This window comes from Bidens hawaiensis, unplaced genomic scaffold (assembly GCF_021521415.1).
Source record: "Bidens hawaiensis isolate Kalapana, Puna unplaced genomic scaffold, B.hawaiensis_p1.1 tig00000602_1, whole genome shotgun sequence".
Classification (NCBI taxonomy): Eukaryota; Viridiplantae; Streptophyta; class Magnoliopsida; order Asterales; family Asteraceae; genus Bidens; species Bidens hawaiensis.
In genome coordinates this window covers 907,953-933,086 of record NW_027491037.1, presented here as the reverse complement: position 1 = coordinate 933,086, position 25,134 = coordinate 907,953, and the positions used below count along the sequence as shown (strand labels likewise).

General features: G+C 39.6%; 1 protein-coding gene across 1 annotated transcript; it reads right to left on the bottom strand.

Moving 5' to 3' along the window:
• Positions 1 to 1,179: 1,179 nt before the first annotated feature.
• Positions 1,180 to 24,727, bottom strand: LOC143637121 (uncharacterized). Its single transcript, XM_077104573.1, has 4 exons — positions 24,568 to 24,727; positions 23,056 to 23,374; positions 1,528 to 1,655; positions 1,180 to 1,388 (listed from the first exon to the last, which is right to left on the bottom strand). Exons 1-4 carry the CDS (start codon positions 24,725 to 24,727, stop codon positions 1,180 to 1,182), a joined length of 816 nt encoding a protein of 271 aa, XP_076960688.1.
• Positions 24,728 to 25,134: the final 407 nt, after the last annotated feature.

Sequence of the window (25,134 nt, the reverse complement as noted above, 5' to 3'; positions counted from 1 at the left end):
CAAAAGATGACTTCCTCGGTTGCGAGCAGGTTTATACTCCACTGCAAACAAAAAATGAAAAGAAAAAAACAAACGTGTCTTCACTGCCGTGTCATATTGGTAATACTAGGGGTGTAATGAGCGAGCCAAGCAGAGCCGAAGCTCAGCTCGTGAGTAGTTATTCAAGCTCGAGCTTGTTTTGGACCAGTAGCGAAGCTCGGGCTACATATTTAATTTATTAAATAGCAAGCTACATAATTAATTTATTAAATAAAAATTATATGCACAGTAGGCCCATGACCCTATGTAATACTCGAGCTTAAACTCGTTCGTTTGAGCTCAATTCGAGCTTTTAAAGAGTTGATCCCATGTAACTCACAAACGCATTGACGCATTTACACCCCCATCAAAAAGGATACAAGAATACGAAACTAGTAAAAATAATCTATAAATTGGCAGGCGAAATAAGATTAAACATTTAAATTCGTAGTGCATAGCTTGAATTTTGAAAGGTGGAAAAGTGGAAGATTGCATGATGGGTCAAAACAGGTCAATGTGCTGCCAATTGGGGATGAACCGGAACTATTTTTCTCCAAATTTTTAATAAATAATTAGTGCCTCATATCATGACTACAAAAATTTTAGTACGAGTAAATACATTTACAGTCCCTGTGGTTTCGTCAAATTACTTATATCATCCATAGGGCAAACTGTTCACTCATCACATCCTTATTTTCACTGTTTGCTACTTTGCTTTAGTACCAGTCCCTCATTCTAGTAAATGACCAAAATGCCCTTTTAATGTTTTACTCTTTAATCTTTGTTGAAGTTGACTTTTACAATATTAAATCATGTTTAATAATATTAATATATACACACACAAAACACAGTGGTTGTGGTGGTGCAATTGCTTTAAAACAGGTCTATGGAAAATGAAGGGGTCTGGGATTTGCTTCCTGCATGTGTGGAAAGATTGTTAAATATATATTTACTTATAACTATTAAAACATTAATAATATCTTAAAAGCAATTAAAACAAAAAGTAAAAATAAAATAAGAAAGGGTTAGTTGGTCATTTTACTTGGACAAGGGACTACAAATGAAAGCTTACAGTGAAAATAAGGATGACATCTTTAAACAGTTATGCGTGAGGGATTATACGGGTACTTTTAACCAAACCATAGTGACTATTAGTATAATTTACCCTTTAAAAAGCAATTTATTTTTATAGTACCGAGGCTTCTCGAGATCACCTTTATACTTTAAATGCCCTAATAAACCTTTGATAAACTCCTTATCAAACTCACAACGGTCGTCTACCGTATCAAGAAATTGTAAGACTTTCTGAATCAGTTCGACATCAACAATAATCTTCTTATTATGAATCTCAGCCTCAATCTGCTTCTCTTCTGAATTATAATTGGCAGTATTCCAAAAAGGTCAGATAATACTGAAGTATATTGGAGTGTTTGCATATATAGCATAAAATATCCTCGATCTTTTGAGAAACTCAATCATGCTCCCAAACATCGGTCTACCAAAGAAAACTTCGACCAAGAATGCATAGATCAATCTTCTTGTCATAAGGTAACTCAACGATCTGAATCTCCTCCGCTGGAACATCAGGTTGAGGCTCTTCCCGAGCAGGAGCATCAATGGTCATTCCTCGGCCATATCTTTAAAATCGAACATTTAGTATACAATTTATACTTTAAAATCTTTAAAATTTACCAACACTTGGTAAAGTTTTCATTCTGATAAAAAATGATTAAACTCTCATTCGTTACTTATGATTAACGAATGATCACATTCGTTACATCAAATAAAACGAATGAATACATCCGTTACAAATAAATCTCCTCTCATTCGTTAAACAAGTTTAACCAAAAATACTTATTCGTTACATTACATAACGAATGAATTGACATTCATTATCAATATCATGAATGAGGACATCCCATTCGTTATAAAGAACGAATATGAGTAGACAAATGAGTTGATTAACTTTAATTAGTCAAGGTCAAAATTACCAAGAAAAACTAATAGTCAAACATGCAATTTGAATTATCAAATAAAATCAAACAAACATGTTTATACATTAAATTTGATAACAATGGAATCGTTAGAACAACACTAACAAACCCAAATCATTTATTCAGTTAATCAGATTCATGTTAATTGTCAATTTGTCAATTTTATATCGGTTATATTTTCAGTCCAATTAAGCATGTAAATATGTTTCAAAATGCGAAATTAAACCGTCATTGGATTCGCATTTACCTGCTGAATACAAAATATTCAACAATGTTTGTAATTCTTGAAAATTTTGGCAGGGTTTCTCTCTGTTTTCATAAGTTTCTAGGTAAATAATGTAAACGAATAAAGATCCATTCGTTTACCTAGGGTTTATATATGCCGTACACTTGGCACATATCCCTAGGCAATGAAAAGACTCACTCGTTATGCTTAAACAAATGCATGATCGCTCATTCGTATATTCATTTATTAACATAATTAACGAATAAACACATACGTTAAACATAACGAATGACCTCCTAAACGTTATCCATTCGTTAAACTATTTTAACGAATCAACATCCACTCGTTATTAGATAGCGGAAACGAATATGCATGGGTAAGGAATGTGATACACCCGTTGATTACTTTAACGAATGGGTTCTTATTCGTTACAACAGTGTAACTAATGGTGACTTTACATTTAAAAATTGATTTTTACCATTTCAAATCAATAAATTAACCCTCAAAACCAAGGTTTTGATAAATTTACCTTAAAAATACTTTAATTTTTTTACCCAAAAGTTAAAAATATTACGTTAAAAACGCATACATTAACAAACTTAACTTAAAATTGTGGGAAAATCTTTTTCTTTTCAAATTTTTTATCCACATAGCCCGGTAATCGAAAATAATCCAGAAATAAAATATTTTTGAATTTTTTTAATAAAAAACAAAAGCAAAAATAAAACATAAACTACGAAAACAATAAAATATTTTTTTTGAGTTGAGCAGGGAATCATATTGATCAAGAAATTCGTCCATAACAGATTTCTCTTTTGAGTGAACGTCATACGATCCAGGATCTTGCCGCTAACCCGAATACATCAATCGTATAAAACGAACACGAATTCGAATACGGTTAAGTAGATACTTTATTGATAGATTATGATGAATACATTATGGTGTATAATGATAAGCTATGGTGAGGATAATTTAGACTTAGATCTCTCTCTCTCTCTCTATATGTATGTACATTCACTTATAGTTATGAATATGAACTACCTATTTATAGGCCAAAGCTCCCATTTGTTAAGTTAGTCTAATTCGTTACACTATAGTAACGAATTAGACACCATTCGTTATGCTTCTATAACGAATGGGTAATAACTTAACGAACTAGCCATCATTCGTTATGCCTTCATAACGAATGGGGCATCCATTCGTTATATTACATAACGAATGGGCTTATAACTTACCTAATAGTCTAGTTAACTAACGAATGAGGCTCATTCTCTATACAATCCATAGCAAATGGGCCATTTTACAATAAATATTCAACCTAGACTATCTATAACTTATTCGATTGCTACAGACACCAAAAACGTGCACTAACAAACTCCCCCTTTTCCGTAGCTCTCGAATACCTTAACCTCGAATACTTTAACTGCAAATCACCCGTCACAAATCATGCACTAACAGACTCCCTCTTGACTGATGATTCTCGGGCTTGTGCAAACGGACAAATCTTTAAGTCTTCTCAGCAAACCCATAACTTGTAGCCTCTGATATCAGATCTCCCCCGCAAAGTGAGCAACTCTTGGAGATCATCCCGATCATCCACTAGCGTATGATATGGTTCAACCTTTCAACAATCAGCAGCAAGTCATCAGCTATCCGTCAGCACCGGTAAAGAAAACATATCTTTACGTTCAACCTCGCCACACATCTTCATGAACAACCCGATCATTCAAAATTTTTCACTTTGGTTTTCCCTATCTTGATAACGTTTATCTCAAATAACTCTTTGAAGCTTTTCCACATCCCATTCGCAAAGATGCATTAATGTTTGGGCATATGATTCAGAGTTCCAACCTCTTATTAATCAATCAAGAACGATCTAATTCTCCAATCTAATGACAAGACTCGTATGTTCCTCAATAAGATCAACCCGTTCGAGAATCGTCACCTTCAACAAAAGTAATCCGCCATTCAGTCGTAGCCAACATAGTCAGGATCAAAGTCCCTTAGAAAGAAGTAAACGAACAAACATTCGTATCCCATATAGTCAGGTTTCAATCTCGAACAAACCAATCAACAATCAAAGAACAACTGCAGTCTTGAACTCAGTCAAACGCAGCTTTGCTAGCATGAATTATCACCCGAAATACAGTAATTTTTCAAGAAACCTTGCAAACGTAGAAAGATACATGCTAAATAAACTCAAATGAAAGTTTTATCTCCCCATTTTCTTAACAAAATAAGCAAGGTCTTGTACAGTCTTCACAAATCTCAAACAAACTCCTACTTAATTACACTTGGTGTGCCCCTCGCCCAGTCGAAAAGCATAAAAAGTCGGCCGGGAAATATATTACCAAAATTTGCACGAAGGGTCCCCAATATATTAGGAATATCCTAGAAAAATTTCGTTTAAGAATTTTTTTTTCGATTTTTGTGACAATCGTCAATTTCAGGTTAACTCCGTTAACTCAACTCCGTCAATTCAAACTTTAAGATCATTGAATCTATAACGCACACATCATTACATTTAAACTAGGGTTTAAATGACGCTTAACACTTACTACATGTGTAGTCTTTCGGGATTTGCACCAAAACGCAAACGAGTTGACGCAAACGATTGATAAATAAACGAAAAACGTCAAAACAGTAATTATGTGATAATTATGTGTTAGACTTATGTGTTATGTGATAACATGATTATAAACGTTAACTCAAGACGAAAACAAGTTAGTTAGGCTAGAAAAGTAATACTTAGAAGTGGAGGGACTTGAGTGTAACTTGTGTGTTTATAAATATATCCTTAACACTTAACCCTAACTTATTATTATTAACCCCAAAGCTCCGATCGGCCTCCCTCCCTTGATCCCTCTTGGCTGCCGTCCACAAGCACACACACATACAAGCCCTAATCAAGTGTTTAATCCAAGAACTAGGTGCTAGGAAGGTATAATTGATCATCCTTTACCTTCTTGTTGTTTAATTTTGATGTTTAATGGGTTAATTAAGAACCCTAGGCAGCCGATTTTTATATGTATGTATGAGTTAACATGATGGTTGTTGAATTCATGATGATTGATAACTAGTATTGATGTTGTTGCTTGATTGATTGTTGTCTTTGATTTGAGTTAAAACACAAACCCTAATCTTGTATGTATGGTGTAATTGATATGCATGGATAGTGGTTGTAGTGTCTAGCATGTTAATTGATTTATGGTCCATAGATAGTTAAATTGTTGAGTTTTGATGTGAACAGATTCTGGACAGAATGTGTATACGATGTTTAAGTGACTGTAACGAAGTGTAAACGTGAAAATTGGTTGAGATTGTGGGTACTGAAGTAAACTAGGTTGAGTCTAGTTTCTATAAAGTATAAGTTTGTAATTTTTGGACAAGTAGAAGTTTACTTTTATGATTTTACAAAAACGTTGTGCAAAGCTGAGCTGTTAGACCTGCTGTTAGGTTATGTTGTAAATGTTATATCTCATGAACTACGAGACCAATTGGGTTGGTTCCACTTCTGGAAGTTGACTCATTGAGTTAGGAACCAAACCCAAGTAGTCTTGCATTTATTGGAGTTTTCGTTTAACGGGAATTGCAAATAACATTCTGTTGCGCATGAATCTGACTGATATGAGTTTACTGTAGTGTTTTGATCATTATGAGAAATCTATATGGAATAAAAATAAGATAAAATATGTTCTGGAAACCTAAGACATGTATGTTTCAGTGGTGATTTTTGGTGAATTAATTGAGATGATATGATCGGTGAAATAGTACAATCTTTCAAGTAGAAATTCTGTCACAGTGAAACTAGCTGCTGAGTTGTGTATAAATGCATGAAATATGATATTTCTTATATAATTGTTTGCGGGGAATAGTTGCAAATTGATTGCCATGATTTGACCAAATTGCCCTTATGGGGAATAATGGCTAGTAATTGTTATTTGTTGACCAAAATGCCCTTACGGGGATAATTGCTAGTAAAGTATGTTATTAATACATGACACAAAAGTAATTGTTCACTCACGTATCGTATCACAATTGTACTTGTTTAAGTCACACACGATTCACAAACGAAACACGAAACATGTTACGTGCATTGGTATTATGTGCCTAGTCTAGAGACTCGTTAAACATACCGATACTTAGAAAATCTCTTTGTTATTTAGAACGCTAGAGAGTTTCTACGACGCGCATCACTTGGTGATCTAATTCGGGATATTCTTCGCAAACAGTGAGTTCACTTACCCCACTCTTAAACTGTTTTCAAACGTTTTTCACTTGGGGGAGATAACATACTCCGATAAACGCATTTTTGAGATAAACGCATATTTAAGATTTTGTTATAAATTATATGTCACTTGTAAAGACTAAGCGGCAAACGTAACATTTGAAGTCCCACACATCGAACCGGTTAATATTTAGAATAGCGAGTCACTGTTGAGTAGTACTACTGGGTTTGACAAACCCCACCCGACGCTAAGCTCAACTGGAGGTTGAGTGGGTGTAATTTTGGCTAACACTTACCATGGTCTGGATTGACCTGGTGACGGGCACTTGATAAACAGTCAGCTTCGGTGTCGAACCACTTAGTAATACTTGTTGTATAGATTAGCTACCTATCGATATATAATTTGACATAACATTATCTGGTAACGCAAAACGCCGTAACGTGGTTACGCAAAACGCAAAACGCCGTAACGTGGTTACGCAAAACGCTTAAACGCTGTAACGAGGTTACGCAAAACACTTAACGTAAACGCTGAATGCAAACGCTAAACGATTTATCTTATATAACTTGTGAACTCACCAACCTTGTGTTGACACTTTTAGTATGTTATTCTCAGGTAGCCGAGGCGGGCGCGCGGTTTAGGAGCATGCATTAAATGAAAACACTTTTATTCTGCAAACTTATTTTTAACAGTTATCTTTGGTTTTAAGTCGTCCTGCGTGACGCAACTTTTGAATTAAGGTTTTTACGCTTCCGCACTTATTTGCATTTAAACGTTTTTATGGTTTGATTATAACTGATGATTCCGATTCTGCCAGTTCACACCCTCTGACGGTAAAACTCCGTGAGTGGATTTTGAGGGTGTGACAGATTGGTATCAGAGCCATTGGTTATAGCGAACTAGAAGCTGCATGCATACTAGACTATAACCGCGACGACCCATTAGTTATAATGATACGCACTGCATAGGTTTGTGTAGTCTTGAAATCTTATCTCTTTACCTATTTTCACTCATACGCGCGCGCATACACGGCTTACCTGTAGGAATGTCGACGCCACCCTCATCATCATCCGATTCGATGACGCATGCTCAAGGGAAGGAACCTCAGTTACCTACCGCCTCGCCACCCCGCGTAGTCCCGGAACTCGAAGCTCCCGCACCGAAGAGGTACCGCCTATCCGGAGGCCTTTACGAAAACGACGTTAGCTGGGATTGGTACCCTAACATGATCAGACGTATGGTCTATCGCGAACAAGTTCCCCAGTTGCCTCACCCGAACCATCCTGCTTATCCCAACACCCTACCACCCATAACCGAACCTGTAGAGCGAGTTCTCGCAGCTGTCGTTTCTTGTTTGGAGCGTGATGTGGGTTACATGCGCTACACGAGAGAGAACGTTTCCAGACTGTTTAAAGACGGAACCGAGACTAAGGAGGAGATTGCCCGCATGGCAGCGGCAATGAAAGATATGCAAGAGACTAGTGAGCAACAAATGAAGGTTATGATGAAGATGCAAGCTGAGATGATAGACTTGCAAGAGCAACTCCAAGAAGCAAGGACCCGAACTGAGATAGCGTTAGAGCGTTGCGATGTCTTACAAATGCAACTTGCTCAGAACGCAGCCGAACCTGAGGCAGAGCCTGAGGCCGAGCCTGGGGCAGAGCCTGAAGTAGAACCTGAAGAAGATCCCGAAGAGGAGCCTGAGGAAGATCCTGAGGAAGATCCCGAGGAGGAACCCGAAGAAGAACCTGAAGAAGAACCGGCTGAGGAGGAGGCACACTCAGAGGTGTCCTCAGATGACGACATCTAGTAATGATGACACTTAGATGGAGGGGTTGTCTCCATCCGAACTATTATTTTTCTATGATTTTAAGGATTGATTGGAAATACTTTGTAGCGAATACAATGGTTTTAATCATGAATTTTTTTTAGACTAATATGTGGTTGTGATGTGATGTTGTATCTTACTTTCTTTCTTACCTACCTTTTTATTACATGTATGGTGTGTTGTATATGAAAGAAAAATTCATGTTTAACATTTTATACTGTGATTCTAGAAAATGGCTGGAAGAAACGCTGGACGAGGACGTGGTAACATCAGCATGACTGCAGCTGAACTCCAAACTCTGCTGAACGACCATGTTGCGGCCGCTTTAGCCGCACACGTTCAGAATCAAGCTGGAGGTCCGAGTTGAACGTGTACCTTCAAGAACTACCTTGACTGCAAGCCCAGTACGTTTAAGGGCACTGAGGGAGCTATAGGCTTCCTGCGTTGGGCTGAGAAGGCCGAGTCGGCCTTTGAGATGTGTAATTGTCCCCCTGCCAGTAGGGTCAAATTCGCTGCTGGGACACTTGAGGATTCCGCCCTCACTTGGTGGAATTCAAACGTCCAGATCCTTGGGTTGGAACTGGCTAACGCGATGAACTGGGAGGAGTTCAAGAGCATGATGCGAGAGGAGTACTGTCCGAGGGAAGAAATTTCGAAGTTAGAGTCGGAATTTTGGTCGTTGAAGATGGTGGGCTCGGAAATTGAAGCCTACACTACTCGTTCTCACGAGTTGGCTGTGATGTGTCTGCGGATGGTGGATCCGCCGAGTAAGAGGATTGAAATGTACATTGATGGATTAGCACCGCAGATTCAGGGCATGGTGACGTCTTCCAGACCAGCCACGATTCAACAAGCGATCCGTTTAGCTCACAAACTGACGGATCAGGCTGTGACCCAAGGTGCGTTACCACCTAGGGGTTCAACCACTAAAGCCCGTGATAACCCGAGTAATGACCACGTCAGCAACAGTAACAGCAACAGCAACCCGAACAGCGGGAAGAGAAAGTTTGACAACACCAGATCTTCATCCTCGAACCTCACACCGCAACAACACTACCGTAAGCCCGAGTTCACTCGCAGCTTTAACACTCAGAATCACAACAACAACAACGGTAGCGGGCAGGTTTCGAGCGGATATGCTGGGAAATATCCAAAGTGCAACAGGTGCAACTATCATCATGTTGGCCAGTGTGACCGTGTCAAGTGTCAAAGATGCGGAAAGATAGGTCACCCAGCGAAAGAGTGTAGAGGAGACCTTGCGGCAAAGGGTGCTCCTAAGCCACCGATGACAACTAAGGGATGTTTTGAATGTGGGCAGGAAGGTCATTTCCGGAAGGATTGCCCCAAGCTGAAACAGAATGACAACAATGGGGGTAATGGAAGTGGCAGTAATGGTGGAGGAAATGGCAAAGGAAGAGCGTTTGTGATTGGATCGGGTCAAGCCCGCAATGATCCGCATGTGGTGTCTGGTAAGTTCCCTGTAAACGATTGTTTTGCTTCTGTTTTGTTTGACACTGGAGCTGATAGGAGTTTTGTGTCGAAAGCCTTTAGCCAACTTTTAGACCTTACTCAAACCCCGTTAGACGCTAAGTTTCCTGTTGAATTAGCTAACGGTAAAACTGTAGTAACAACTCATATACTTGCGGGATGTAAGTTGAAACTGTCAGGTCATGTCTTTGACATCGACCTTATTCCTTTTACGCTTAGTAGTTTCGATGTCGTTGTCGGCATGGACTGGTTATCCGAGAACCGAGCGGAGATTATATGCCACGATAAGATAGTCCATATTACCACCCCTTCCGGCGAGATCATTTCGGTCCGAGGCGAGAGAAGCGGCATGACCACCAGCGTCATTACCCTTATGAAGGCACAGAAGTATCTACGAAAGGGTCATCCGGCAATTTTGGCGCAGATTGTTGAGAAACCCGCGGAGGAGAAACGAATTGAAGATATACCTGTTGTGCGAGACTTCCCGGAAGTTTTCCCAGGGGATTTGCCCGGACTCCCTCCTATTCGTCAAGTCGAATTCCAAATCGAGTTGACACCCGGTGCAGCACCCATAGCACGAGCCCCGTATCGGCTCGCATCGGCGGAACTTCAGGAGTTGTCCACTCAGTTGCAAGATTTGTTGGATAAGGGTTTTATCCGACCTAGCTCATCGCCGTGGGGAGCCCCTGTCTTGTTTGTCCGAAAGAAAGACGGGACTTTCCGCATGTGTATCGACTACCGGGAATTGAACAAGGTGACGGTCAAGAACCGTTATCCTTTACCCCGAATTGATGATTTGTTTGACCAACTTCAAGGATCGAGTCACTACTCGAAGATCGATGATATCTCAAATACGGCTTTCAGAACACGGTATGGTCATTACGAGTTTTCGGTTATGCCTTTTGGCCTAACCAACGCACCAGCCGTATTTATGGATCTTATGAATCGAGTATGCAAGGCGTATCTCGACAAGTTGTGATTGTTTTCATCGATGATATTCTCGTCTACTCCAAGAACGAAGCTGACCACGAAGAGCACTTAAGGGTAATTCTGGAACTATTGAAGAAGGAACAACTGTATGCTAAACTCTCGAAATGTGAATTTTGGCTTCGCGAGGTTCACTTTTTAGGACATGTGATCAACGAGAATGGTATCCATGTCGATCCCGGTAAGGTAGAGGCCATCAAAAACTGGGAAGCACCTAAGACTCCGACTGAGGTGCGACAATTCCTAGGACTGGCCGGCTACAACCGGTGTTTCATCGAGGGATTTTCAAAGATTGCTCAACCCCTCACTGCTTTGACTCACAAGGGCACTAAGTACAATTGGGGTGACGCGCAAGAATCCGCTTTTCAACTGTTGAAAACCAAACTTTGTAGCGCCCCTATTCTAGCCCTCCCCGAGGGAACGGAAAATTTTGAGGTACACTGTGACGCATCTATACAAGGTCTCGGTTGTGTGCTGATGCAACTCGAGAAGGTTATAGCCTACGCCTCTCGACAACTACGGGTTCACGAGGAGAACTACACGACCCATGATTTGGAACTCGGAGCTGTGGTGTTTGCTCTTAAGATATGGAGGCATTACTTGTACGGTACCAAGTTTACCATTTACACCGACCACAAGAGTCTCCAACATGTCTACGATCAGAAGGAGCTGAACATGCGACAGCGTCGTTGGGTCGAGTTGCTTAAAGATTACGATTGTGCCATCAAGTACCACCCTGGCAAGGCCAATGTGGTGGCCGACGCCCTCAGGAGAAAAGAAAAGATAAACCCAGACGGGTGAGAGCATTGCAACTCACGATTCATGCCAGCTTACCCGATCAGATTCGCGATGCGCAACTTGAAGCTTTGAAAGATGAAAATCTCCCATCGGAACTCATGCGGGGCATGAACAAGCAACTTGAAACCAGATCGGACGGGGTTCGATATTTTGAGAACCGGATTTGGGTTCCACGATACGGAGAGTTGAGAACTCTAGTGATGGACGAAGCTCACAAGTCCCGATATTCTATCCACCCTGGCTCAGACAAAATGTATCATGATTTAAAGGCACTTTACTGGTGGCCGAACATGAAAGCCGACATTGCCACCTACGTGAGCAAATGCTTGACTTGTGCCAGAGTCAAGATAGAATACCAGAAACCATCTGGTCTACTGCAACAACCGGAAATCCCAATGTGGAAATGGGAGCACATCTCAATGGATTTTATTACGGGTTTGCCTAAGACACCGACGGGATGCGATACCATCTGGGTGATCGTTGACCGGTTGACTAAATCGGCACACTTCCTAGCAATTAAGGAAACGGACAAAATGGAAAGACTGACTCGTGTTTACATGAAGGAAGTAGTGTCGAGACACGGAGTGCCTGTCTCGATCATTTCCGATCGAGATTCTCGTTTCACTTCGCACTTTTGGAAGTCGCTGCAAAGCGCACTGGGCACCCGTCTCGATATGAGTACAGCATACCATCCTCAGACGGATGGGCAAAGTGAACGGACTATTCATACCCTGGAGGATATGTTGCGTGCATGCGTTCTGGATTTCGGAAAAAGTTGGGAACCCCACTTACCCTTGGTATAGTTTTCGTATAATAACAGCTACCACGCAAGTATTAAGGCAGCGCCGTTTGAAGCACTGTACGGACGGAAGCGTCGATCACCACTCTGCTGGGCAGAGGTGGGTGACAGCCAAATCACTGGTCCGGAACTGGTACTCGAAACCTAGGAAAAGATTGTTCAAATCCGAAATCGCATGACAGCAGCACGAGATCGCCAAAAGAGTTACGCCGACAAGCGCCGAAAACCTCTCGAATTTCAAGTGAACGATCGGGTGTTACTCAAAGTCTCACCTTGGAAAGGTGTGGTTCGCTTTGGGAAGCGAAACAAACTCAACCCACGGTATGTTGGTCCGTACCGGATAACTGAGCGCTTTGGTCCGGTGGCGTACCGACTGGACCTACCAACAGAACTCAGTGGCGTACACGATGTATTCCACGTATCAAATTTGAAGAAATGCCTATCTGATGAATCCCAAGTAGTCCCTTTGGAGGAACTACAAGTTGATGAACAGTTACGTTTCATTGAAGAACCAGTCGAGGTTTTGGATTGGGAAACCAAAACGCTCAAACACAGCAAAATTCCAATCGTTAAGGTTCGTTGGAACTCGAGACGTGGACCGGAGTTCACGTGGGAACGCGAGGATCAAATGATGAAAAAGTATCCTCACCTTTTTGAAGGGCTAACCAAACACCGAAAACCGCGAAACCCGGCAAACCGTCAAACATCACCGGAGGTATGAATTAAATTTCGGGACGAAATTTCTTTCTACTAGGGGATGATATGACAAACTGAAATTTTTTTTTACTCTTTCAGACTCTCATCACGACTTGACTCAAATTTTCGGGACGAAAATTCTTTAACATGGGAATGATGTGACAATCGTCAATTTCAGGTTAACTCCGTTAACTCAACTCCGTCAATTCAAACTTTAAGATCATTGAATCTATAACGCACACATCATTACATTTAAACTAGGGTTTAAATGACGCTTAACACTTACTACATGTGTAGTCTTTCGGGATTTGCACCGAAACGCAAACGAGTTGACGCAAACGATTGATAAATAAACGAAAAACGTCAAAACAGTAATTATGTGATAATTATGTGTTAGACTTATGTGTTATGTGATAACATGATTATAAACGTTAACTCAAGACGAAAACAAGTTAGTTAGGCTAGAAAAGTAATACTTAGAAGTGGAGGGACTTGAGTGTAACTTGTGTGTTTATAAATATATCCTTAACACTTAACCCTAACTTATTATTATTAACCCCAAAGCTCCGATCGGCCTCCCTCCCTTGCTCCCTCTTGGCTGCCGTCCACAAGCACACACACATACAAGCCCTAATCAAGTGTTTAATCCAAGAACTAGGTGCTAGGAAGGTATAATTGATCATCCTTTACCTTCTTGTTGTTTAATTTTGATGTTTAATGGGTTAATTAAGAACCCTAGGCAGCCGATTTTTATATGTATGTATGAGTTAACATGATGGTTGTTGAATTCATGATGATTGATAACTAGTATTGATGTTGTTGCTTGATTGATTGTTGTCTTTGATTTGAGTTAAAACACAAACCCTAATCTTGTATGTATGGTGTAATTGATATGCATGGATAGTGGTTGTAGTGTCTAGCATGTTAATTGATTTATGGTCCATAGATAGTTAAATTGTTGAGTTTTGATGTGAACAGATTCTGGACAGAATGTGTATACGATGTTTAAGTGACTGTAACGAAGTGTAAACGTGAAAATTGGTTGAGATTGTGGGTACTGAAGTAAACTAGGTTGAGTCTAGTTTCTATAAAGTATAAGTTTGTAATTTTTGGACAAGTAGAAGTTTACTTTTATGATTTTACAAAAACGTTGTGCAAAGCTGAGCTGTTAGACCTGCTGTTAGGTTATGTTGTAAATGTTATATCTCATGAACTACGAGACCAATTGGGTTGGTTCCACTTCTGGAAGTTGACTCATTGAGTTAGGAACCAAACCCAAGTAGTCTTGCATTTATTGGAGTTTTCGTTTAACGGGAATTGCAAATAACATTCTGTTGCGCATGAATCTGACTGATATGAGTTTACTGTAGTGTTTTGATCATTATGAGAAATCTATATGGAATAAAAATAAGATAAAATATGTTCTGGAAACCTAAGACATGTATGTTTCAGTGGTGATTTTTGGTGAATTAATTGAGATGATATGATCGGTGAAATAGTACAATCTTTCAAGTAGAAATTCTGTCACAGTGAAACTAGCTGCTGAGTTGTGTATAAATGCATGAAATATGATATTTCTTATATAATTGTTTGCGGGGAATAGTTGCAAATTGATTGCCATGATTTGACCAAATTGCCCTTATGGGGAATAATGGCTAGTAATTGTTATTTGTTGACCAAAATGCCCTTACGGGGATAATTGCTAGTAAAGTATGTTATTAATACATGACACAAAAGTAATTGTTCACTCACGTATCGTATCACAATTGTACTTGTTTAAGTCACACACGATTCACAAACGAAACACGAAACATGTTACGTGCATTGGTATTATGTGCCTAGTCTAGAGACTCGTTAAACATACCGATACTTAGAAAATCTCTTTGTTATTTAGAACGCTAGAGAGTTTCTACGACGCGCATCACTTGGTGATCTAATTCGGGATATTCTTCGCAAACAGTGAGTTCACTTACCCCACTCTTAAACTGTTTTCAAACGTTTTTCACTTGGGGGAGATAACATACTCCGATAAACGCATTTTTGAGATAAACGCATATTTAAGATTTTGTTATAAATTATATGTCACTTGTAAAGACTAAGCGGCAAACGTAACATTTGAAGTCCCACACATCGAACCGGTTAATATTTAGAATAGCGAGTCACTGTTGAGTAGTACTACTGGGTTTGACAAACCCCACCCGACGCTAAGCTCAACTGGAGGTTGAGTGGGTGTAATTTTGGCTAACACTTACCATGGTCTGGATTGACCTGGTGACGGGCACTTGATAAACAGTCAGCTTCGGTGTCGAACCACTTAGTAATACTTGTTGTATAGATTAGCTACCTATCGATATATAATTTGACATAACATTATCTGGTAACGCAAAACGCCGTAACGTGGTTACGCAAAACGCAAAACGCCGTAACGTGGTTACGCAAAACGCTTAAACGCTGTAACGAGGTTACGCAAAACACTTAACGTAAACGCTGAATGCAAACGCTAAACGATTTATCTTATATAACTTGTGAACTCACCAACCTTGTGTTGACACTTTTAGTATGTTATTCTCAGGTAGCCGAGGCGGGCGCGCGGTTTAGGAGCATGCATTAAATGAAAACACTTTTATTCTGCAAACTTATTTTTAACAGTTATCTTTGGTTTTAAGTCGTCCTGCGTGACGCAACTTTTGAATTAAGGTTTTTACGCTTCCGCACTTATTTGCATTTAAACGTTTTTATGGTTTGATTATAACTGATGATTCCGATTCTGCCAGTTCACACCCTCTGACGGTAAAACTCCGTGAGTGGATTTTGAGGGTGTGACAGATTGGTATCAGAGCCATTGGTTATAGCGAACTAGAAGCTGCATGCATACTAGACTATAACCGCGACGACCCATTAGTTATAATGATACGCACTGCATAGGTTTGTGTAGTCTTGAAATCTTATCTCTTTACCTATTTTCACTCATACGCGCGCGCATACACGGCTTACCTGTAGGAATGTCGACGCCACCCTCATCATCATCCGATTCGATGACGCATGCTCAAGGGAAGGAACCTCAGTTACCTACCGCCTCGCCACCCCGCGTAGTCCCGGAACTCGAAGCTCCCGCACCGAAGAGGTACCGCCTATCCGGAGGCCTTTACGAAAACGACGTTAGCTGGGATTGGTACCCTAACATGATCAGACGTATGGTCTATCGCGAACAAGTTCCCCCGTTGCCTCACCCGAACCATCCTGCTTATCCCAACACCCTACCACCCATAACCGAACCTGTAGAGCGAGTTCTCGCAGCTGTCGTTTCTTGTTTGGAGCGTGATGTGGGTTACATGCGCTACACGAGAGAGAACGTTTCCAGACTGTTTAAAGACGGAACCGAGACTAAGGAGGAGATTGCCCGCATGGCAGCGACAATGAAAGATATGCAAGAGACTAGTGAGCAACAAATGAAGGTTATGATGAAGATGCAAGCTGAGATGATAGACTTGCAAGAGCAACTCCAAGAAGCAAGGACCCGAACTGAGATAGCGTTAGAGCGTTGCGATGTCTTACAAATGCAACTTGCTCAGAACGCAGCCGAACCTGAGGCAGAGCCTGAGGCCGAGCCTGGGGCAGAGCCTGAAGTAGAACCTGAAGAAGATCCCGAAGAGGAGCCTGAGGAAGATCCTGAGGAAGATCCCGAGGAGGAACCCGAAGAAGAACCTGAAGAAGAACCGGCTGAGGAGGAGGCACACTCAGAGGTGTCCTCAGATGACGACATCTAGTAATGATGACACTTAGATGGAGGGGTTGTCTCCATCCGAACTATTATTTTTCTATGATTTTAAGGATTGATTGGAAATACTTTGTAGCGAATACAATGGTTTTAATCATGAATTTTTTTTAGACTAATATGTGGTTGTGATGTGATGTTGTATCTTACTTTCTTTCTTACCTACCTTTTTATTACATGTATGGTGTGTTGTATATGAAAGAAAAATTCATGTTTAACATTTTATACTGTGATTCTAGAAAATGGCTGGAAGAAACGCTGGACGAGGACGTGGTAACATCAGCATGACTGCAGCTGAACTTCAAACTCTGCTGAACGACCATGTTGCGGCCGCTTTAGCCGCACACGTTCAGAATCAAGCTGGAGGTCCGAGTTGAACGTGTACCTTCAAGAACTACCTTGACTGCAAGCCCAGTACGTTTAAGGGCACTGAGGGAGCTATAGGCTTCCTGCGTTGGGCTGAGAAGGCCGAGTCGGCCTTTGAGATGTGTAATTGTCCCCCTGCCAGTAGGGTCAAATTCGCTGCTGGGACACTTGAGGATTCCGCCCTCACTTGGTGGAATTCAAACGTCCAGATCCTTGGGTTGGAACTGGCTAACGCGATGAACTGGGAGGAGTTCAAGAGCATGATGCGAGAGGAGTACTGTCCGAGGGAAGAAATTTCGAAGTTAGAGTCGGAATTTTGGTCGTTGAAGATGGTGGGCTCGGAAATTGAAGCCTACACTACTCGTTCTCACGAGTTGGCTGTGATGTGTCTGCGGATGGTGGATCCGCCGAGTAAGAGGATTGAAATGTACATTGATGGATTAGCACCGCAGATTCAGGGCATGGTGACGTCTTCCAGACCAGCCACGATTCAACAAGCGATCCGTTTAGCTCACAAACTGACGGATCAGGCTGTGACCCAAGGTGCGTTACCACCTAGGGGTTCAACCACTAAAGCCCGTGATAACCCGAGTAATGACCACGTCAGCAACAGTAACAGCAACAGCAACCCGAACAGCGGGAAGAGAAAGTTTGACAACACCAGATCTTCATCCTCGAACCTCACACCGCAACAACACTACCGTAAGCCCGAGTTCACTCGCAGCTTTAACACTCAGAATCACAACAACAACAACGGTAGCGGGCAGGTTTCGAGCGGATATGCTGGGAAATATCCAAAGTGCAACAGGTGCAACTATCATCATGTTGGCCAGTGTGACCGTGTCAAGTGTCAAAGATGCGGAAAGATAGGTCACCCAGCGAAAGAGTGTAGAGGAGACCTTGCGGCAAAGGGTGCTCCTAAGCCACCGATGACAACTAAGGGATGTTTTGAATGTGGGCAGGAAGGTCATTTCCGGAAGGATTGCCCCAAGCTGAAACAGAATGACAACAATGGGGGTAATGGAAGTGGCAGTAATGGTGGAGGAAATGGCAAAGGAAGAGCGTTTGTGATTGGATCGGGTCAAGCCCGCAATGATCCGCATGTGGTGTCTGGTAAGTTCCCTGTAAACGATTGTTTTGCTTCTGTTTTGTTTGACACTGGAGCTGATAGGAGTTTTGTGTCGAAAGCCTTTAGCTAACTTTTAGACCTTACTCAAACCCCGTTAGACGCTAAGTTTCCTGTTGAATTAGCTAACGGTAAAACTGTAGTAACAACTCATATACTTGCGGGATGTAAGTTGAAACTGTCAGGTCATGTCTTTGACATCGACCTTATTCCTTTTACGCTTAGTAGTTTCGATGTCGTTGTCGGCATGGACTGGTTATCCGAGAACCGAGCGGAGATTATATGCCACGATAAGATAGTCCATATTACCACCCCTTCCGGCGAGATCATTTCGGTCCGAGGCGAGAGAAGCGGCATGACCACCAGCGTCATTACCCTTATGAAGGCACAGAAGTATCTACGAAAGGGTCATCCGGCAATTTTGGCGCAGATTGTTGAGAAACCCGCGGAGGAGAAACGAATTGAAGATATACCTGTTGTGCGAGACTTCCCGGAAGTTTTCCCAGGGGATTTGCCCGGACTCCCTCCTATTCGTCAAGTCGAATTCCAAATCGAGTTGACACCCGGTGCAGCACCCATAGCACGAGCCCCGTATCGGCTCGCATCGGCGGAACTTCAGGAGTTGTCCACTCAGTTGCAAGATTTGTTGGATAAGGGTTTTATCCGACCTAGCTCATCGCCGTGGGGAGCCCCTGTCTTGTTTGTCCGAAAGAAAGACGGGACTTTCCGCATGTGTATCGACTACCGGGAATTGAACAAGGTGACGGTCAAGAACCGTTATCCTTTACCCCGAATTGATGATTTGATGATTCTGCCAGTTCACACCCTCTGACGGTAAAACTCCGTGAGTGGATTTTGAGGGTGTGACAATTTTCCCGCCAAAAAATCACTGAAAATTATCGAAAAATAAATATTTTCGCCAAAATTTTAAAGAATGAAACCTCACTTACGAGGAGTATTCAGGAAAAAAATTCGTTCAAGAAAAATTTTCCCGCCAAAATCTTTTTTTTTAATGAATGACGTCTCCATTCGTTATAAATTAACAACTTCAATTCGTTATAAACATCCACCATTTGTCAACCAGTCACTTATTCGTTACACACTTAACGAATCTATTCAATTCATTATAAATTGCCATCTTAATTCGTTATAACAGTTACACGAATGGCCTTCAATTCATCAAGATTTCCACACTTCGTCATACACGTTAACGAATTACCTTAATTCGTTACCAATACCTTAACGGCTTAACTTAACGAATTAACTTAACAGATTACCTTGTCGAATTAACTTAACGAATTACTTTAATTCGTTATCTTTAACTTAACGAATTACCTTAATTCCTTAAATTTTCCATTCATTAAGTTTCCATAACGAATTGCTAAAGTAACATAACGAATTAGGTTTTAGGATCTGAATTGTTCACCAGAAAACGTATTTCGCCGAAAAACAGTTATCTCGCCAGAATATCGTAGATCCGGCCATAATCTGCACTTTCAAGCTTTATCCATGGCAGATTCATCAAAACACCATAATTAACCAACATAATTACAGACGAAGACTCAGATTTTCATCCTAAACACGAATCCATCGTCCAATTAACATAACAACCACAGAATCATCATAAACTGAATCAAACAGTAACATGCTCTTCCATGGTGGATTCTTCAACACACCATAAATCAACATCAAATTATACCAGTAGCTTCGTATTACCTTAACTAACACGAATCTACCATCAATTTCACAATTCATCCATAAATTAACCCCAAATCTGATCAAATCAGTCCAAAACTCGAAGAATACGAAGAACATCAGATTCATACCTTAATCGATGCACCGAGAGCAGCAACCTGCTCTGATACCAATTGAGTGAACGTCATACGATCCAGGATCTAGCCGCTAACCCGAATACATCAATCATGCAATACGAACACGAATCCAAATACTGTTAAATAGATACTTTATTGATAGATTATGATGAATACATTATGGTGTATAATAATAAGTTATGGAGAGGATAATTTAGACTTAAATCTCTCTCTCTCTCTGTATGTACATTCACTTATAATTATGAACGAGAGCTACCTATTTATAGGCCAAAGCTCTCATTCGTTAAGTTAGTCTAATTCGTTACATTGTAGTAACGAATTAGACACCATTCGTTATGCTTCTATAATGAATGGGTAATAACATAACGAACTAGCCATCATTCGCTATGCCTTCATAACGAATGGGGCCTACATTCGTTATATTACATAACGAATGGGCTTATAACTTAGCTAATAGTAGAGTTAACTAACGAATGGGCCTCATTTGCTATACAATCCATAACGAATGGGCCATTTTACAATAAATATTCAACCTAGACTATCTATAACTTATTCGATTGCTACGGACACCAAAACCGTGCACTAACATCTTTCGACTTTATTATGACTGGTGTTAAGTCAGTCATTGGTATTGTTATCCGCTTAAATCTTATAAAAATGTTTCAGGAATTTATGTGATATGTTTAAAGTTCAATTAGGGCATAAGATATAGAAACTATCAGCCTCTAATACTGATTTAAGCTTAATTTGATTTTTACCTTTTCACCCCAAGTTGACTTAAATTATTAAACTAGTTGATCAAAATATATGATTTTTAGTTTTTAGCAATCTAGCAAATAATCCCCACTACAAGATATACCCCCCGTTATCAAGCAACACTTCGAGTTCCTTTCCCACAAATGAGTATGCATGATTTCATCTGTGTGACTTACATACACTGTATCCCTTGTGGTCCGTTTCTTACTGGTATTAAGACGCGAGCAAGGGAAGAACAATTGCATGGCTCATTGCGTGGTTTGATCAAGTCAGTAGTGAATGTTGTACAAAGTACAACTGTGATCAAGTTTAATGACTTATAGTGGGCAGTAAAACTACGGGTTTGCCTTTTGAGCCAAATAATATTCATATACCCAGATCTCGAAGCATCCTATCAATACAGGATTTAAGGCAATAAGGCCATACACCGTTGCAATGTTAACCATTAACTAGACGCTAATTTAAAATTTGGTTTTTGGTGGTCAAACATATTTAAGGCTTGAGTATGACAGACTATTATATTTATGCCTTCATCACCAAGACTTTGTAAGAGACTAACACCTATTTCAATTTGGCAACGTTACGTTTATATCACATACTAGACCTTACTTGTTTGTATAAGACCTACCAATATACCAATACAATTAAGTACACAGTCTTTTATGCCTATTTTTGTATTGAAATATAGAATATAAATGATTAATGTACTATCATTTTCCATTTTTTGCTTCAAAACTCATTTTTGAGGAGCACATTTTTTTAATGTTTTTGAATTTTCAAAATATCTTAATGTTTTTGAATTTTATCTGTACTATCATTTTACCTTTTTGCTTCAAAACTCATTTATGAGGAGCACATTTTTTAATGTTTTTGAATTTTCAAAATATCTGAATGTTTTTTAATTTTATCTGTACAAAACAGAAAGCACAATAATTTTGTATTTTCCCGTTTTTCTCCCCCTAAACACCAAAATATTAAAGAAAGAAAAATTAACAAACAAAAACTGTACAAAAACAATATTAATTGATTACCTGAGCTTTGGGATATCAACAAATGATCTCAAACCTTTTAAACCAAGAAAAAAATTGAATATTGTTTTATCAAAAGCTTTGGTAAAAAGGCCTGCGTTTTGATGATAAGTGTTCACTTTTTCAATAACAGTTAATTTCTTTTCATAACAGTTATGAAAAAAATGATTTAGAATTTCAATGTGTTTAGTTTTAGAGTGGTGCAATGTTAATTTAAAATTGCACCATACACCGTTGCAATGTTAACCATTAACTAGACGCTAATTTAAAATTTGGTTTTTGGTGGTCAAACATATTTAAGGCTTGAGTATGACAGACTATTACATTTATGCCTTCATCACCAAGACTTTGTAAGAGACTAACACCTATTTCAATTTGGCAACGTTACGTTTATATCACATACTCTACCTTACTTGTTTGTTTAAGACCTACCAATGTACCAATACAATTAAGCACACAGTCTTTTATGTCTATTTTTGTACTGAAATATAGAATATAAATGATTAATGTACTATTATTTTCCATTTTTTGCTTCAAATTTCATTTTTGAGGAGCACATTTTTTTAATGTTTTTGAATTTTCAAAATATCTTAATGTTTTTGAATTTTACATGTTCATTTTACCTTTTTTGCTTCAAAACTCATTTTTGAGGAGCACATTTTTTAATGTTTTTGAATTTTCAAAATATCTGAATGTTTTTTAATTTTATCTGTACAAAACATAAAGCACAATAATTTTGTATTTTCCCGTTTTTCTCCCCCTAAACACCAAAATATTAAAGAAAGAAAAATTAACAAACAAAAACTGTACAAAAAACAATATTAATTGATTACCTGAGCTTTGGGATATCAACAAATGATCTCAAACCATTTAAACCAAGCAAAAAATTGAATATTGTTTTATCAAAAGCTTTGGTAAAAAGGCCTGCCTTTTGATGATCAGTGTTCACTTTTTCAATAACAATTAATTTCTTTTCATAACAGTTACAAAAAAAATGATTTAGAATTTCAATGTGTTTAGTTTTAGAGTGGTGCACAGGGTTCTTCATGATACAGACAACAAAGTTATCAATAAAATTGGGAGTACTAAGAAACTTCAAACTGTAATACCGCAGATGTTGTTGTATCCCCAAAAAGTGTGAACAACAAATCAAGGTTGCCACGTATTCGGCTTCAACGGTTGAAGTAGAGACATTTGTCTGCTTCTTACACTGCCTGGAAACAAGTCGGTTTCCTAAACACTGACAAGCCAGCGTCGTTGACTTGAAGTTGATCTTGCATAATCCATAGTCGGAATATGAGAAATCGATAAAATCAAAACTATCTTCCTTGGGATACCATAACCCGATGTCAGGATTACCCCTTAGATAGTGAAAAAAACGTTTCACAGCCGCCAGAGGAGTCACTATGGGACTCGCTTGATATATGGCTTATAGACAAACAACAAACATTATATCAGGACACGATGCAGTTAAATAAGTTAATGAACCAATCATCGCTCGGTAAAGGGCAGGATCAACGATATCCTCCAATTCGTCTGGTGACAAACTGTTACCCACAGGAAGAGGAGCAGAAGAGACTTTTCCGGAACTTATCTTGAATTGGCTCAAGACATCGTTCATATACTTTGTCTGATGAATAAAAATCCCGTCTTCAGACTTATGAACCTACAACCCTAAAAAGAAACTCATTTCTCCCATCGAGCTCATCTCGAACTTTGTCTGCACCGACTTCTCAAAGTCCTTACATAACATGTCATTTGTTGAGCTAAATATGATGTTATCGATATAAATCTGGACAAGAAGCAAATCTTCTTCGACCGTCTTTTAAAAGCAAGTACGATCAACAGTCCCTTGTTTGAAGCCATTGTCGATTAGATTATCAGCAAGCGTGCTATACCAAGTTCTCGGGGCTTGGTGAAGAGCATATAGAGCCTTGTATAAACAGGATAGTCAGGATCTTCAAAACCAGGAGGCTGCTTTATATACACCTTTTCATGAAGTTCACCATTAAGAAACGCACTCTTAACGTCCATTTGATAAAATTTGAAATTCTTAAAGGCCGCGTTGGCTAGAAAAATACGTATAGCCTCCAGTCTAGCAACAGGAGCATATACTTAGGTGTAATCCATGTCTTCTTGCTGATTGAATCCTTGCACAACCAACTGTGCTTTATTTCGAACGATGAACCCATGACAATCCTTTTAACATTTAAAAACCCATTTGTCGGGATAGGATTTTTAACCCGATCCGGTTTATCAATGAGATACCAAGCACCCAATCGTACAAACTGTTGCAACTCTTCATGCATTGCTTCTACCCATGAAGAATCTTGAAGTACCATAGGAACACTTGTTGGCTCTACTTGAGTTAAAAAGCAAGCGTATCGGCGTATGCACAAGATAGGACCTGATGTTAGCGTATGCACACAATACGTTATCTTTACATACATTAGCGGCCTGATGTCACGTATGAACACCATCATTATGATCACCAATGATGTTGTCCCGAGGATGATATGATTTAATCCGAAAAGTCGGATTCTCAGATACAACAACATTGCCTTCTAAATTAGTGATGTTTTCTTCAACTGCTAGATCAATCATTATTTAAGAAGATTCACCAACTTGTATCTCAGAAACATCTTGAATTTCCACAAATGGAGCAGAAGAAGAATCTTCAAAATCAACATAATCTGAAGAATTAGAAACATCATCGGATGTCTCAAGTTGATCTTGTACCACGTCATCATCACAAATAGAAGATCTTGGTATGAAAACCATTTTTTATTCCAAATATGCACAAACCAAATCTTCATTTGGTACCTCAACCGATGGAATAAACGACTTAAATAACTCCTCATAATCAAACATCCAATCAGGTCCCTTGCCAGCAGGTGGTGTAGTGTATCTTTGACAATCAACATGATTACATTCTTCTACACACCCAGAAGAAAATTATAGACACATTCCTTAGGCGAAGCATAACAAAGAAAGTAGCCTTCAATTACCTTCTCATCGAATTTACCCGCCTCTCGTGTAAGTATAGTACAAGGACACCCAAATGGTTCGAGGAATTTTAAGTTAGGCTTACGGTTAATGAGCAAATCATAACTCGCCTTCTTGATCTTTTTAACCATTATAACACGATTAAGCGTATAACAAGCGGTCTTCACAACTTCGTTCCAGAA

Bases quoted from the DNA above. Each gene is read 5' to 3' on its own strand.
- LOC143637121 (XM_077104573.1), bottom strand. From the start codon at position 24,727: ATGGTTTTCATACCAAGATCTTCTATTTGTGATGATGACGTGGTACAA. The intron at 1,656-23,055 runs GTATTACAGTTT...TCGATTTTAAAG, and splicing joins GGGATACAACAACATCTGCG to ATATGGCCGAGGAATGACCA. The intron at 1,389-1,527 runs GTTTTCTTTGGT...ATTATAATTCAG, and splicing joins TCTATGCATTCTTGGTCGAA to AAGAGAAGCAGATTGAGGCT.